The sequence below is a fragment of the Heterodontus francisci genome, chromosome 24 (genome assembly GCF_036365525.1).
Source record: "Heterodontus francisci isolate sHetFra1 chromosome 24, sHetFra1.hap1, whole genome shotgun sequence".
NCBI lineage: Eukaryota > Metazoa > Chordata > Chondrichthyes > Heterodontiformes > Heterodontidae > Heterodontus > Heterodontus francisci.
Window position 1 is genome coordinate 27,830,287 of NC_090394.1, and position 15,764 is coordinate 27,846,050.

The 15,764-nt window shown below is 45.2% G+C and overlaps 1 protein-coding gene across 2 annotated transcripts in view; it reads left to right on the forward strand.

The window, feature by feature from the left end:
• The first annotated feature begins 305 nt into the window (after positions 1 to 305).
• The window catches only part of LOC137383266 (cytochrome P450 3A21-like), a 79,767-nt gene continuing 64,308 nt past the window's right edge, over positions 306 to 15,764 (forward strand). For both annotated transcript variants that reach the window (XR_010977371.1, XM_068055806.1), the window contains exons 1-2: positions 306 to 469; positions 8,319 to 8,412. Coding sequence is in view for 1 of the 2 variants with exons in the window: in XM_068055806.1 (XP_067911907.1) it covers positions 372 to 469; positions 8,319 to 8,412 (192 nt within the window). In the remaining variant the exon portion in view is untranslated. The remainder of the gene's footprint in view (positions 470 to 8,318; positions 8,413 to 15,764) is intronic.

The following is a 15,764-nucleotide window of genomic DNA, read 5'->3' on the forward strand; positions in this document are numbered from 1 at the left end:
CACAGGCACTGAACAGTGCAGTTAACATCGGGAATAGTATTATTATTTAAATTTATTATGTTTCTTTTCTCTTGTGTAATTTGAGTTTTATTACTTGTGCATTTCTAAAAATGGGAAACTTTTGTTTTTTTTAATTTGATAAAAGTGGGGCACAAATAGGTAGATTAAAAGGACCTTGTTCACACACAATATTTCAATACCTCATTACAAAACGCAGATACCAGATACCAGCCAGTCACTCATTTCCTCTCAAGGTTTTATGTAAGAAGTGAACATCCCGCCCTCTCCCTCCCTGCTTTGTGACTGACACTCCCTTTAAATACACCAAAGGCCCAGGTCAGGCTCCCAGTCGCTCTCTGACTTCTCTCAGGATGACTGTCCTTTTCCCAGAGAGTCTGGGGCTGATCCGGGGCGCTCTGTCCGACCAGACCTGGATCCTTCTCCTCACTTTCCTGCTCCTGCTGTCTTGGTAAGTGTCTGATTGATTTCTTTAATCGCTGTCCTGTTTCCAACCATGTGAGAAATAGTCACAAAGTTTAACTGCATTCACTGTTTGAATGAGGAAGGTTGACAGCATTTGTCACTAGTTTCTGTTTGTTTCTTAGTGTGTGTGTGTGTGTGTGGGGTGGGGGCTCCTCAGTCTCCCCCCTCCCCCAATGCCCACAGAGTGGGTGTGGGCTGAGCCGCGGACGGTGCTGGAGAATCGGTGCTGATTCCGGGGCATTTCCCCCTCCTCCTGCTCACTGCCCGCGGCTCACAGCACATCAGCCTTTTGGGGCTGGACCTCCGAGTTAATGCAAGTGATGCCAGGGTGGAGGTGGCATGGAAGCTGATCCCAGTGGGATTTTATGGTGGCACGGGGAGAGGCTGATTTTAATGGGATTTTGCGGGACAGACAGTGTTTGAGGTGGGCGGGGTCTTCAATGATATCAGTGAGTGTCTGTCCCGGAAATCCATGGAAATCTGCAGCGCCGGGAGAAGCAATTTCACCCCCTTTATTATTTTTATTGGAGGGGAAGCTGATCCTGGTGGGATTTTATTTTGGGGGAGGAGGATATCGATTTACATGGGATTTAAATGGAGGTGGGAATTGGTCGCATTTTACTTGTTTTTCCAGTTTCCACTTTCGGACAAAATGAACCTCAGGACTGGTGAGATTGAAATCCTGCTGCTTTATTGCTATTTGCACCAAGCTGGGAAATCTTGTAATCTCAAGTCTGCTCTGTATAAAAGGGATATATTTCACTTCTGTACAAACAGGGGCAATCATAATAAGAAACACTTCGACTATGCAGGGATTTATAATACAAGACACTGTGTAAAGTGTGGAAGGACTTCTCTTAACTGGGTTGAAAATTACATAATACACTCCCACACTCCTGCCAAGTTAGTTAATGTTCTGATGAAAGACCTAAAACGTTAACTCTGTTTCTCTCTCCATAGATGCTGCCAGATCTGTGTATTTCCAGCACTTTCTGTTTTAATTTTAGTTTAAAAACTCCCCAATAGCACTAACAAATCACCCTGCAAGGAATTCGTCCCAGATTTGTTCAGGTGCAATCCTTCTGACCTTTACAGGTCCCATCTTCTCCAGAACTGCTCCCAGTGTGCCAGGAATCTAAAGCATTCCCTCCTGAACCATCTTTCCAGCCACACATTCATCTGCTCGATCCTCTTATTTCCATACTCACTGTGCATAATATCGGGAGTAATTTGGACATTATTATTTTTGAGGAGCTGCTTGCTAGTTTCTTTCCCAGCTCCCTAAAATCTGACTGCAGGACCACATCCCTCTTCCTACCTATGTCGTTGGTACCAATGTGGACCACGGCCGCTGGCTGTTCACCGTCCCCCCTCAGGGTGCTCTGCAGCAGTTCAGTGACATCCTTGGCTCTGGCACCAGGGAGGCAACACATTGTCGCCCAACTCATGTTTGTGCCCATAGAAACACCTGCCTATTCCCCTAACTATTGAATCACTGACCATAATTGCTCTTCCAGTCTTCTTTGTGCTCCCCTGTGTAGCTGAGCCAGCCATGGTGCCATGTACTTGACTCTCGCTGCACTCCCCAGATGAACCATCACTTTTCTCAGTATTCAGAACTGAATCCTAGCTGGAGAGTGAGACACAATCAGGGCATTCCTGTACTTCCTGCCTGTTTCTTCATGGCTACCTGGCGATCACCTGTTCCCTTTCTCCCTGCATACTCTCAAGCTCCAGGGTGAGCACATCTATAAAAGTGCTATCCACAAAGCTCTCAACCTAATGGATGTGCCACAGTGCTACCAGCTGTTGCTGAAGTTCCAAAACCCGAAGCTCAAGCTGCTGCAACTGACGACACTTCCTGCGCATATGATTATCCAGGACTCAGGAAGTGTCCTGGAGCTCCCACATAGCACAGTATGTGCACTCCAGAGGTCAAAGCAGTCCTGCCATTCACCTATCTATTAAATAATAAACTTTGCTATGACTAATAATCATTGCTACTACTTATAAACCTTGCTAATACCTGAGTTTCAGGACAGAAAAGAGAGAAAGAAAGTTTAAAAGTAGAAAAAATCCTCACTAACCAATCACTTACCTGCTTCCTAATAATGTCACACTTGATTATCTTTAGAATGCTGTCAGTCAGCTCTGAACCCACACACTATCCGTCACTCCAGTTCTGCTCGCTCACTGGCCTGTTCTTTTCTAATCCACCACTCTAGCTGTAAATTTAATGCAATACTTATACCAGTTAAACTACTGCCTCCATCTAGAAGAAAAAACAACTTAAAACTCACTAAGGACACACCTGCCTTCTCAGCTAATTAATGCTTCCAGCCCCTGCTCTCTCGTCTTGCTGCTGGTCTCCGGCTCCCTTTCTCAGATCGCTCCTGTTTTTGTAGAAGATGACAGCAGCACCTCCTCCCTCACTGTACCGAATTCCCCACAATTACCAAATTCCCAGCTCACTCTCTGTCTCGAGCTGCACTCCGTCACCAGCTACTACCTTTGTGCCTGCTTGGTAAAGGAGTTAAAGCTTGTGATAGGAACGACTTCCCGGAGAATTGTCATTGGTCCAATTGCCACTTTAATCGCTCACTGGTGCTCATTAAGGTGGCTGAATGGAATTTTGGAGGATAGTGCCTGACCTAACGACCTCTCCTAACAGCGACCAGCTGATTGGGAATAAACAAACCATTGCAGTGGATTTAGAACGGTACCTAAAGGCTTTAATTACCTTTTACTGTTCACTCTCTGCTGGAGGATTGAAGAGGACTTTTGAAACACCGAGAAACTTTCTGTTTGTCAAGACTTTACCAACACTCTATCAACATTTATTCCAGAAATTCTCTGAGGCCTTCACCTCAAAGTAGAGTGAGTGCTGTGTTAGTCTACCTTATTGGGCACCTCATAGGAGTCACCAATAGAAATGTCATCGATATCTTGCTACGGGTCCTCATTGATCTGCAGGATGAATGTGAGGAAGAGATGAGGCCAGGCAGAGCAGCATGAGCTGCTGCAGGGGAGAGGGACAGGAGAGTGAGGTGGGCTCCTCTCCCCACCCCCCACCTTAATGTCTTGTTGCTTCAAAGTGTGGCACAGACAAGGATTATGACTTATCCTTTCACATTTTCTTGATCTAAACTAACTTCCTCTTCATAATAAGGCAGCAGATCACTACTAACTGAATGATGTTGTTTGCCTCAAATATTACTGCATGCATAGAAAACTGACCAATGAAGAATCAGCAAACAATTACCAACGTGCTCCACCTAGCAATACCTGATATTTTCTTGCATGTTTGCAATTACTGTTGTGCTTTGCCAATAAGCAGAGCAGAGTGCTGAAAATAAAGTTTCTAACATAACAAACACAAAAAAACCTTGAACACATACCCTTAAAATTCTGGAAACTACCCCAATAAATCTTGCCCTTCGTGCCTGGAGCTTCAGTGTTACAGAATTCCTATAGCTTACATTTTTGGACTTCGTGTATGCTGAGGCCCCAGGACACATGCTGTAAGACTGAGCATTATTCCTTTTTATGAGTGTGTCTCCTCCGTATTGTGGAGACTAAATGCCAATTGGATAATTTGCTTTGCCAAATCATTCCATCTACTAGTGTGATCTGAACCTCCCTTTTGCCTCATCACCTTACCTCCCTTCTTTCCTCCCCACCCCCAGCCCCCATTCTATGGGATTTCTGCTTTTAGTCTTCTGTACCGTTCTAACCAGTCTCTATGCAATTCAGGAACAGTATCTCTTTTGGGCACTCTGCAGCCTTTCGTCTGAGCATTAAATCAGTTAGTACCAGGACTCTATTCCATATGATTATGATACTCGGTTCACTTTTGTTCATGTCATTGTACTTTGAGTTGCTGCCATCCAGTTTCATATCAGTCATGTACTGCTGGTAGTGATTTGTAGTTTGTTATCCATATTGCATAATCTTATGTTTGTATTGGCTCGGAATTTGCAACAACAGTGATATCGATTACGAATGCAGTAAGTTAGACTGTTGTGCTGCCCTATTCTCCAGTGGCAAATTTATGTCACAATTTTCTGGAGAGGTAATTAGAATATGCCGCAGAGAGTCCAAAGCAGAGCAGCCAGTGATGAATCGATAGGTCCAAGGTGCTGGGCTTTGAGTATATAAATAGTCATTTAGAGGAACTGATATTTGATAAGGAACTACATAAAAGACTTGTTAGCAAAATGCAAGCTCATCAGATTAAAGGTGCAGAAGCTGCATTGATATAAAATTGGCTGAGGGACAGAAAGCAGAGGGTAGTGGTGAACAGTTGTTTTGCAGACAAGAGGGAAGTATACAGCTGTTCCCCAGACGTCAATATTAGGCACGATGGTATAGCTTTTTCATATAAGGACAATTTCATAGTTTCCAATGGAAACATGCCAACTCTCGCCAAGTGACTGTGAGAGTTGTGATTTCTGGTTAAAATATGCCTCTCTCGTGATCTTGTGGGAGGGCTCCAAAATTTTGGGATTTTGCTGTACATCATTGCTGAAAAATCAGGTGAGGCTGGCAGCAGAGATGGGAAGCTGATGCCAGCTGCGTACGAGAGGCTGCACCTGTGGGTAAGATGGAGGCTGAGGAAAGAGAGAGAGCGAGCACATGGACCGACAGCCACTGCCAGCGGTGTGAGAGACCTCAATGGTGGCAGAAGCTCTCTCAGTCAGTGGAGTAGTTGGTGCTCCAAGGCAATGCCATATCTCTCTTGATATTGTCTTCCCCCAGGTTTGCTCTCCTCCTCTTCTGCAGAGTGCCTCATTCGATGATGTGGTTAGATGATGGGTGCTGTCAGCTTTCTGGTAACTTGCCCAAGTGTCCATTCTTCATGTGTCTGCTACATATTGAGTGTGTCTGGTTACTTGGCATTGCAGTTTATCTATCTGAACGTGGACTTAATTATCAACCGATATATTCTCCGATTTCTGGAGGTGTTCGTGGATAGTAAGCAGGAATATCGGGTTTTTTTTGTCGGTCTCCCTATCCCAGGGATTTGGAGGCCAGTTTTAGTGTTCTTGCTGTTGCCTGACTAAGACGATGTATAGATCTGAGCTTGGGAATGTCTCAGCACTTCATCATGCAAGGCATTTACAACAATGACTATTCAAATTTATATGGGGCCTTTAATGTTAGGAAAAGGTAGAAGAAATGAAGAAGTAGATCATAAGCTATTGTATAGGTTAGGAGAGAGAGAGCCAACTGTTCAGTCGAAAAGATGAGTCAATACCAGGTTGTTAAGGTGAAGGAGTGGAAGGGTTTATGGAGAGAGCTCCAGAAAATAGAACATTCACATTATCAATGATTCATCCAGGTTGTTTGAATCAATGTAGAGGCAATGATATATTGGCACCAGTGGTGGGGAGGTGGGCTGGTGGTGAGTGGTCCAGCGAGGTGGAGGGGAGGTCCAGGTTGTTGAAAAGGCTGGAGTGTTGTGACCAATTTGGGGCACACACTTTAGGAAGGATGTCAAGAGAGTGGAAAGGAGATTTACTAGAATGGTGCCAGGAATGGAAGACTTCAGTTATGTGGAGACTTGAGAAGCTGGGGTTGTTCTCCGAGCAGAGAGGTTTTTGATGGGGATTTGATAGAGATTAAAAATCATGAAAGTTTTTGATAGAGAAAGTCAGGAGAAACTGTTTCCAGTGTCAGAAGGGTCGCTAACCAGAGGGCACAGATTTAAGGTGATTGGCAGAAGAACGGGAGGCAACATGAGGAAACTTTTTTTTTTACACAGCAAGTCGTTATGATCTGGAATGCACTGTCTGAAAGGATGGTGGAAGCAGATTCAATAATAAGTTTTGAAAAGGAATGAGATAATAATTGAAAAAGTAAACTTCGTGAGGCAATGTGGAAAGAACACTGGAGTGGGACTAATTGAATAACTCTTTCAAAAAGCACAATAAACCAAATGGCCTCCTGGTGTGCTGTATCATTCTATCATTCTTTGTATTGTCTCTGGTGAAACGTGGCTAGTTGTTGTTGTTATTGACTTTGTTACTCGTATTAAAAGCTAATTTTCAATTCTCTGTATATTGTCAATGTTTAATTGCAATTCCAAGAAGTGCCAAAAACATTCCAAAAAGCGAATGCAGCTAATTTCCTAATTGCATCTGATGTGTTTCCTTTATCTTCTCCACCTGTATAATTTAATTCTTGCTGACATTATTTCGCTTTTTTTATGTGGGATGATTAATTCTAAAATTTTATAGCAACAAACATAGACTTGTGTTTATTCAGCATCCTTATGGAGCCTCCCAGAAGCTGCTTGTAGCAATTTGCATTTGATGTGGAAAAAGTGTGTGAGATGATCTTCAGAGTGCCTTAGTGTGCGCTAAGTACAGATAATGATAAGAAACCATCTTGAACAAACACATAAATCACAGCTGCCAGCTGTCCAGGGTAGGTGAGGATTTGATAATTAGTTCTTCAAGTTTTATGACGAGGGTCCCTGGAGCATTGCAAAAAGTCCCAGCAAATTGTGACTTCGCGTAAATCACTCATATCACTGCCTGGAATTCCTTTACCACAATAAAAGCCTGCACAGTAGGTCATTACCATGGGGAAAGTTTTTAGCAACTTCAGGTTTCATGTATAAACACACACCTGGGCTTTGCTGAGTGAATTCACTGAGCAAATCAGGGAGTTGCTGAGCCACACAGATGCTTGGTCTTTGCTGAGATACAGTTGAGATTGAAAGTGCGACAAATGAACTCAGAATCTGGGCAGGGTTCCTGTTCCTAATCTCTCCCTGGCAACCTTTGCTGTGGACAAGATCAGACTCACATGATGGGAGTGGTGGGGGGGGGTGGTGGTGGGGGTGATGCCTGCCCGGAATGGAATAATCTGCCAACACTCACTGTCTAGGCCCACACACACAGGTCAGTGAATGACTTCATGGAGCTCAATCTCACTAAGTAGTCTATGGTTTCAAGGAGAGTGAGGTAAAACACTCACCCCTTGGAGAACTGGGAAGCTCAGTGAGTAAGTAACATGGTAGGAAGAGATGAAACACCGGGCACTTGGTTTTATGAACAACACAGAATATCCATGTGGATCGACAGCCTGATCATCTCTTTTAATGTAGAGGGGACTCTGTATCTGTCTATTTGGCTCGCACTTGTTCTCTTCATAAAAATTCCAGTAGATCAAAGGAGGTGTTAGCTCTACTGTACTTGGATCCTAATTAGTGTGCTGTCTAACCTCATATAATTCGCTAAAGAATCTAGCTTGTTATTGGTTGAATGGACAATTTAACTGCCCTAGTTCAGATGGCCACAATTTGTATTGGATGATGGGGGGAGGTGGGAGAGCGGGAAGCCAGTACCTGGATACACCTCCTATAGTTGGATTGGGTTTCAGACTGCCACAATATATTCTTGAAATTGCATTGTAATTAATGTTGCCCTTGGAGAGGCCAGCAACCATCAGCTTTAGTAATGTTCACTATCTAGTTCCACTGTACAAGGGTTTTGAGTTTAATGTCATGCTGCTGCCACCAAATTTACAATCTCCATGGGTTCCAATATGATTCTATAACAGACTTGAATGTTGCTGGGTTTCTGCTGAAGCAGTGAATAAAGCAATGCACAATCCTGTCCTGAAGTCTCGAAATGCTGAACCTTGTTTTAAGCTTTCAATATTCACATTTAAGTTCAGATATCTGTTAAACAAGAGATTAGTGTTTGAATGAGAGATTATATTGGTAGGGATTTGTGTCCAGGAGGGTATATTTGATGTGGCTCATACTAACCAATTTTATGTTTTGTTGTTGATAAGGATTGTAATCAGTTCAATTCAATTTGCAGGTACAGTGTTTCACCATATGGGTTATTTAAACGGATTGGAGTTCCAGGGCCAAGGCCACTGCCGTTCATTGGAACATATCTACATTACAGAAAGGTATGTTTTATTTGCCTCTCTTAACCATGTCAATAACTCCAGTTAGAACGTGACCTATTATGAAACTATTCTACCATCGCACTGCTTCTTCCTTTAACTGAGAGCTGAGAGAGACGTCTTCAAAGCTCCTGCTTACAGTTTTCTATGTTTGGGTGAGAGGAGACTCGGGACAGAGCAGGGATGGCGCTGACAGAGCGACTGGGCTGGATTTTATTTTAGTAATGATGTTCCTGGCAATGGGTCGTAAGGCCTTTTATGGGCCCCCAGCTGAGTCGAACAGCGGGCAGGCAATTAACTGCCCGCTGTCGGAGATGCCATCCCCGTTTTAAGGTACAGGATCCCGCCCAAGAGCTGCCCGCCAATCAGTGGGCTGACAACTCTGCAGTGCCATTGGGAGCCGTGGCCACTTCTGGTTCTGCAGGAGGCCTGAAACAGCAGTCATGGAGGAGGTGCCAGAAGACAGGTGAGTGGGGTCCGGCTCGGCGGGGCCACTCAGGCCGGTCCCAGTAAGGTGGGTGGGTGGGAGTTCATTACAGAGGCTGGTCTGGTGGACTTTCGGCAGTGGAGGATGCCTGAACTCACTAGGAGGCTGCCAGCTCTTACCTGGCAATGTCTGCACGTGGCGGTGGGCTCCTCTGACGTTGGCTAAATGCCAGTGGAGGCAGGAGACTGCTCTTAATTGGCCACTTGAGTGCCTAAAGTGGCCTCTCAGTGAACGTCCCGCCGCCATGGTGCCCGCCATGGACAAAATTGCATGGGGGCATGAGAACGTCAGACAGGCTGCCGGTGCCTCCCCAAACCATTTTGTGTGCCCTTTGCCTCTCAGCCCATCTCCAAAGGTCAGATAAGATCCAGCCCACTGTCCGTCTTCATGCTCCAGTTTACTGCTTCATTTAATGAACCAACTAAAATCTGGACATGCTCTGCTGAAGGAAAATCTCACTGAATGTCTGTCAAGTCTGATTTGAACTCATGCCCCTGTGATTGGCAATGCTAGTGTTTTCTCACTGGACTGACTGCAAGAGTACAAAATAATTCATTTAGTGGCTTGGCTAATGAATACATCGATTTTGCAAAAAAATCCCAGTTAATAAAGCAAATATATTCATTGCCATTAATTTGCGTATCAGATGGAAGAAAATGGGTGAAAAATTCATGTGCCCCATATTTTCGTCACAACTCATGACCTTGATCTGAATGGGCACAGGCAGGTGGCCAATTTTGGTGCAGCAACCTCAGCGTCATAATGGCACAGAAAGAGGCCCTTCAGACCATCGGGTCCATGCCAGCTCTCTCTACAGCAATCCAATCAGTCCCATTCCCTGACTCTATCCCCGTAGCCCTTTATTTCTCTCAAGTGTCCATCAAATTTCCTTTTGAAATCATTCATTGTCCCCACTTCCACCACCCTCGTAGGCAGCAAATTCCATGTACTTATCACTCACTGCAAGAAATGCTCTTCCTCACACTCCTCCTTCATTTCTTTCCCAAAATCTTAAATCTGTGCCCACTCATCCTTGGTCCTTGCACCATCAGCGAATGGGAACAGCTTTTCTTTGTCTACCTATCCAAGCCTGCCATAATCTTGTCCACCTCTATCAAATCTCCCCTCAATCTCATTTGCTCCAAGGAGAACAACCCCAGCTTCTCCAAACTAACCTTGTAACTAAAATCCACCATCTCTGGAACCATTCTAGTAAATCTCCTCTGCACTCTCTCAAGGGCCCTCACATCTTTGCTAAAGTGTGGTGACCAGAACCGGATGCAATACTCTAGTTGGGTCCGAACCAGAGTTTTATAAAGGTTCAGTCTAACCTCCCTGTTTTTGTACTCAATATCTCTATTTCTGAAGCCCAAGATCCCATAGGCTTTGCTAACTACTCTCTCAATATGTATTGCCATCTTCAAAGATCAATGCAGATGAACCCCCAGGTCCCTCTGTTCATGTACACTCTTGAGAATTGTACCATTAAGTCAATATTGCCTCTTTCTATCCCTTCTGCCAAAATGAATCACCTTACATTTCTCTACATTAAATCCCATCTGCCACATGTCTGCCCATTCTGCTAGTCTATCTATGTCCTGTTTCAGTTAATTGGTGTCATCCTCACTGTTTGCCACACCTCCAAGTTTGGTAACAGCTGCAAATTTTGAAATTTTACTCTGTATTCCTTATTTAAGTCATTTATGTATATATAAAAAAAACAGTGGTCCTAGCATTGAACCTTGGGGAACACCATCCTCCAGTGTGGTTCTTTGTCAAAGGCATTCTTAAAATTCATATCGACAACATCTATTGCTTTCCCGTCATCAACCTTCTCTGTTACTTCATCAAAAGCAATTAGATTAGTCAAGCACGATCTGCCATTTATAATTCCATGCTGGTTATCCTGAATTCACTCAAAGCTCCCCAAGTGTCTGTTGATTTTTTTTGCCCTGATTATTGTTTCTAAAGCCTGACCCATCAGATGTTAAACTGATGTCGGAATGTCCTTACACCCTTTCTTGAACAAGGGTGACACATTTGCCACCTTCCAATCCTCTGGCACCTCCCCCGTATCTAGGGAAGATTGGAAGATTATGGCAAGTCCTTCTGCTTTCTCCACTCCCACCTCCTTTAGCAATCTGGGGTGCAAACCACTGGACCAGGTAACTCTAAGCATAGTCAGCCTGTCCAGTATATCCGACCTATCAATTTTTATCTCATCCAATACCTCTACTATCTTTGCTTCTGCTGATGTTTTGTCAGCATCCTCTTCCTTTGTAAACATTGATCACCTGCATAATTGCAGTGTCTAACTAAGAAGATCCTATGCTGCTGTCATTTTAAGACTGCAAGCAGCCTTTGCATCAGCAGGGGGCCAAGCAGTGTTGTTCAGAAAGCGCATGGTGCAATTAGCCTGCTCTTCTTAAAGGTGGGCTGTCCCTCTTAAAGAGCAACTGTACTAAAGAATACTGCTGCAATTTAAATGATGGCAAATTGAACACCAGGGCAGAGAGAGGGTTCCAGGGTGGAAGATGTAGAGGTGGGCAGGAGGAGAGTCATCATGGTTCCATCGGGTGCCAGGAGGCCCTGCAGGACCACTGAGAAAGGAGTGGGAGCAAGTGGATAGGGAGGTCAATTGCCAGAGTCTGGACCCAAGGACCTGGCAGCAGCGCCACAAGAAGTCCAATGACCTCAAGTGGGTGGTCATGGTCATTGAATGCGTCTTTACATGACATCACCTACCCACCACACCAACCTGTCACACTGCTCAATGCACCACACACCCATCACTCACCCAGCACCTGTGCCTGGCATTCAGGACACATACCTCACATCTAGATATTCCACCTTACCCTCACACTTAGCAATGCTGCCAGTGTCATACCCAACTCTTGCTGTCTCCACATACCTCCAGCTATTCAGCTGTGGCAGGAATATCACCCAAACATTGTGCAAAACAATCACTAATGTTCAGCCCTCTTCTTTCAGGACAAGGTGGCACACAATAGAAGGGATGGAGCGGAACCAATGGGGCAGAAGGACACCTGTATCTCCTGAAGCCTACAGAGGCGATGATTGTCTGTCTGTATCATGGGGCTGGCTGCAGCGGGGCCAGTGGCATCTAGTGTCACTGAGACCTTTGAGGATGATAGTTTCTTCCAGCTTTATGCCCCTTCTTAATTCCCAGCACACTCTCATCCTGCTATCTGGCACGATGAGCATCCATGGACCATGTGTGACCATGGACCTCTTGCTTTCCACCCCACCCCCCTTCCCTCACCCCAACCATCATATGGGGTAGATGGGAGTGTGGAATTTGAGACACAAACAGATCAGTCATGATCTTATTGAATGGCGGAGCAGGCTAGAGGGGCCGAATGGCCTACTTCTTCTGGATGGTTCATTTGCCAGCTCTGCCTGCCCTGTGAAGATGCAGAAGCACTCCCCAGCAACTCCTGGAACTCAACACAAGTCCTCCAGAGACGCTCCAGAGTTCTTCCAGACACTTTGCAGTAGAAAAAGGTTATCAAAAATGACCTTGACTGCAATTTTGGTGCCTGGCTCGTTAAGGAACACCTGTGTAGGACCTGTAATATCACTTGTTCCTTTGATGTGTGAACTATTATAAAATTCACAGGAATATAAATAATATCCAAAGAATACATGGGTTTTTATTGTAACTTGAACTACACACACAGTTACTCTAGGAGCACACCTACACATGTCTTATCTGTCGGGCTACACCCACAACTGTCTGGTCATGTGTGATGCAACATCACTTCCTCCAGTGACTCTCCACTTGCGGCAAGAAGACAGCAGAAACCCAGACAATATTTTTTCAAGATTCAGCATCCATCTCCAGCCAAAATCAAATCATCAGTTCCACCAATATGAAGTTCAAGTCCTCAGACAGGAATTAGGTGAGCCTATTGACAATTTTGTTACTAGATTGAAAAATGCAGCCAGAAAAAGAAAGGCTGATAGATCAGCTCATTTGGGGTTCTGCATATCCTGAAGTACAGAAAGTGCTAATTGGAAAGGACAAGCTCACAATCACACAGGCTGTAGACACTGTCAGAGCAGAAAGATGAAAACACTGCCTAACCAAACAGCTAGCCTTCAGTGAAGCCAAGAGAAAGGCAACAGGATTGATGCAATGAAACAACAATGAAGGAATGCACACCAAACAGAGAGGAAGACATGCAGGAGCTGTGGATGTGGAAACTACATCCCAGAATATTGAAGGAGGTGGCTATAGAGATAGTGGATGCATCGGTGGTTATCTTTCAAAATTCTATAGATTCTGGAAGGGTTCCTGCAGACTGGAAAGTAGCAAATGTAACCACCACTATTTAAGAAGGAAGTGAGAGAGAAAACAGGGAACTACAGTTCTGTTAGTATGATGTCAGTAGTAGGGAAAATGTTAGAATCTATTATAAAGGATGTGACAACTGGACACTTGGAAAATAATGTAATTGAGCAGAGTCAACATGGAATTATGAAAGGGAAAACATATTTGACAAACTTGTTGGAGTTTTTTGAATGGGCAAGAACATGATGTGAATAAGTGTGAAGTGATCCACTTTGGTAGAAAAAAAACAGGCAAAGTATTTCTTAAATGGTGAGAGGGTGGGAAGTGTTAATGCCCAAAGAGTCACTAAAAGCTAGTATGCAGGTGCAGCAAGCAATTAGGAAGGCAAATGTTATGTTAGCTTTCATTGCAAAGGAATTTGACTGCAGCCTTGGTGAGACTGCACCTGGAGTAATGTGTACAGTTTTGGTCTCCTTATCTAAGGAAGGATATACTTGCCACAGATGAAGTGCAGCAGAGGTTCACCAGACTAATCCTTGGGATGGCAGTATTGTCTTATGAGGAGAGATTGCAGAAACTAGGCCGGTATTCTCTCGAGTTTTGAAGAATGAGAGGTGATCTCATTGAAACGTATAAAATTCTTACAGTGTGTGACAGGGTAGATATGGATCGGATGTTTCCTCTGACTGGTGAGTCGAGAACCAGGGGACACTCTCTCATAAATAAGTGGTAGGCCATTTAACACTGAGATGAGGAGGTATTTCTTTACTCAGAGGGTGGTGAATCTTTGGAATTCTCTACCCCAGAGGGCAGTGGAAGCTCAATCATTGAGCATGTTCAAGACAGAAATCAGTAGATTTCTGGATACTAATGACATCAAGGGATATGGGATAGTGGGGAAAAAACTGGCATGGAGTTAGATGATCAGCCATGATCTAATTGAATGGCGGAGCAGTCTCAATTGGCCAAATGGCCTTCTCCTCCTATTTCCTATGTTCCTTTCTTCTTTTCTAGCAGGTCTTTTTGAAAGGCCTCTAGTGGGGTAGATGTGATTACTAGCTCTCTAACCAATTCCGACAATTCAATATCTGCAAAGTCGCATTCTTGAACTTTGTCTCGGCACCTTGCAACAAACTGGCCAATGGACTCATCTTGCCTTTGCTGATAGGCCATAAGCTCAAGCCAATGTACTCGGAAATTGACTCTTACCTTGAGTTGATCTTCCAGGAATGTCCATCGCTTGCTCGGGTCCTTCTGATCCTCAGTGGACAATCCTGATGTATTGCTCTGTTGCCGGCACTCGTTGTCGGGCTACTGGCGCCGGGCCGAAAAGGCTGGGGGGATCCTTGCCTCAGCCTTTGCCTGTCCCGGAGCAATCCTCCTGTCTTTTTACATCAAAGTTTCACAAGCCGGGGTCCCCATCCTTTTACGTTTAGAGAGATACAGCACTGAAACAGGCCCTTCGGCCCAACGAGTCTGTGCTGACCATCAACCACCCATTTATACTAATCCTACACTAATCCCATATTCCTACCACATCCCCACCTGTCCCTATATTTCCCTACCACCTACCTATACTAGGGGCAATTTATAATGGCCAATTAACCTATCAACCTGCAAGTCTTTGGCATGTGGGAGGAAACCGGAGCACCCGGAGGAAACCCACGCAGACACAGGGAGAACTTGGAAACTCCACACAGGCAGTACCCAGAATTGAACCCGGGTCGCTGGAGCTGTGAGGCTGCGGTGCTAACCACTGCGCCACTGTGCCGATGGGGATCCTGCTTCCATGATTCTTAGATTGGCCGCAGCTCAGCAGTATCAGCAGCGCCACCAGAAGCATTGGCCGGTACTACAGAGGCCGTGGACCCAAGCCCAGCACTGGAACCCCGGATCAGAGGTAGATGAGGCTGGTTCGCCAGGGCCTGGAAAGTGGGGATGAGGAGGTGATCATGCAGTCTATGGGGAGGGGTTTGAAGTGGTCCCCGGTGGGGGTCATCGATCGGCCACAGATTACTCACGGAGGAGGGAGCACCCCTCCCCCCCCCCCACCAAGCGCGCAGGGAGGCCATAAGGTCATAAGAACTAGGAGTAGGCAATTCAGCCCCTGCTCCGCCAATCAGTACGATCATGGCTGATCTCATCTCGGCCTCAATGCCACTTTCCTGCCCATTCTCCATAACCCTTCAACCCTTTACGAATTAAAAATCTCTCAATCTCCTCCTTAAATTTACTTAATGTCCCGGCATCCACCGCACTCTGGGGTAGTGAATTCCACAGACTCACGACCCTTTGAGAGAAGTAATTTCTTGTTTTACAAGTTGTCCCCACATGGCAGAGGCACCCCACCACTGCTGGTAAGATCCCAGCAGCGGTGGGAAGAGGCCCTTACTTGATTGGTAATAAGCCACGTAAGGGCCTTAATTGGCGTCTGGGCAGCATGGCCAGCGTCAGCCTATCCTGCCCCTGGTAACATCGCTTGGCGACAGGAAGGCGACGGGCACTCTGCCTTCCCCACCACCCGTTGTGATTCTCCATGCCCCCCACCTCCAG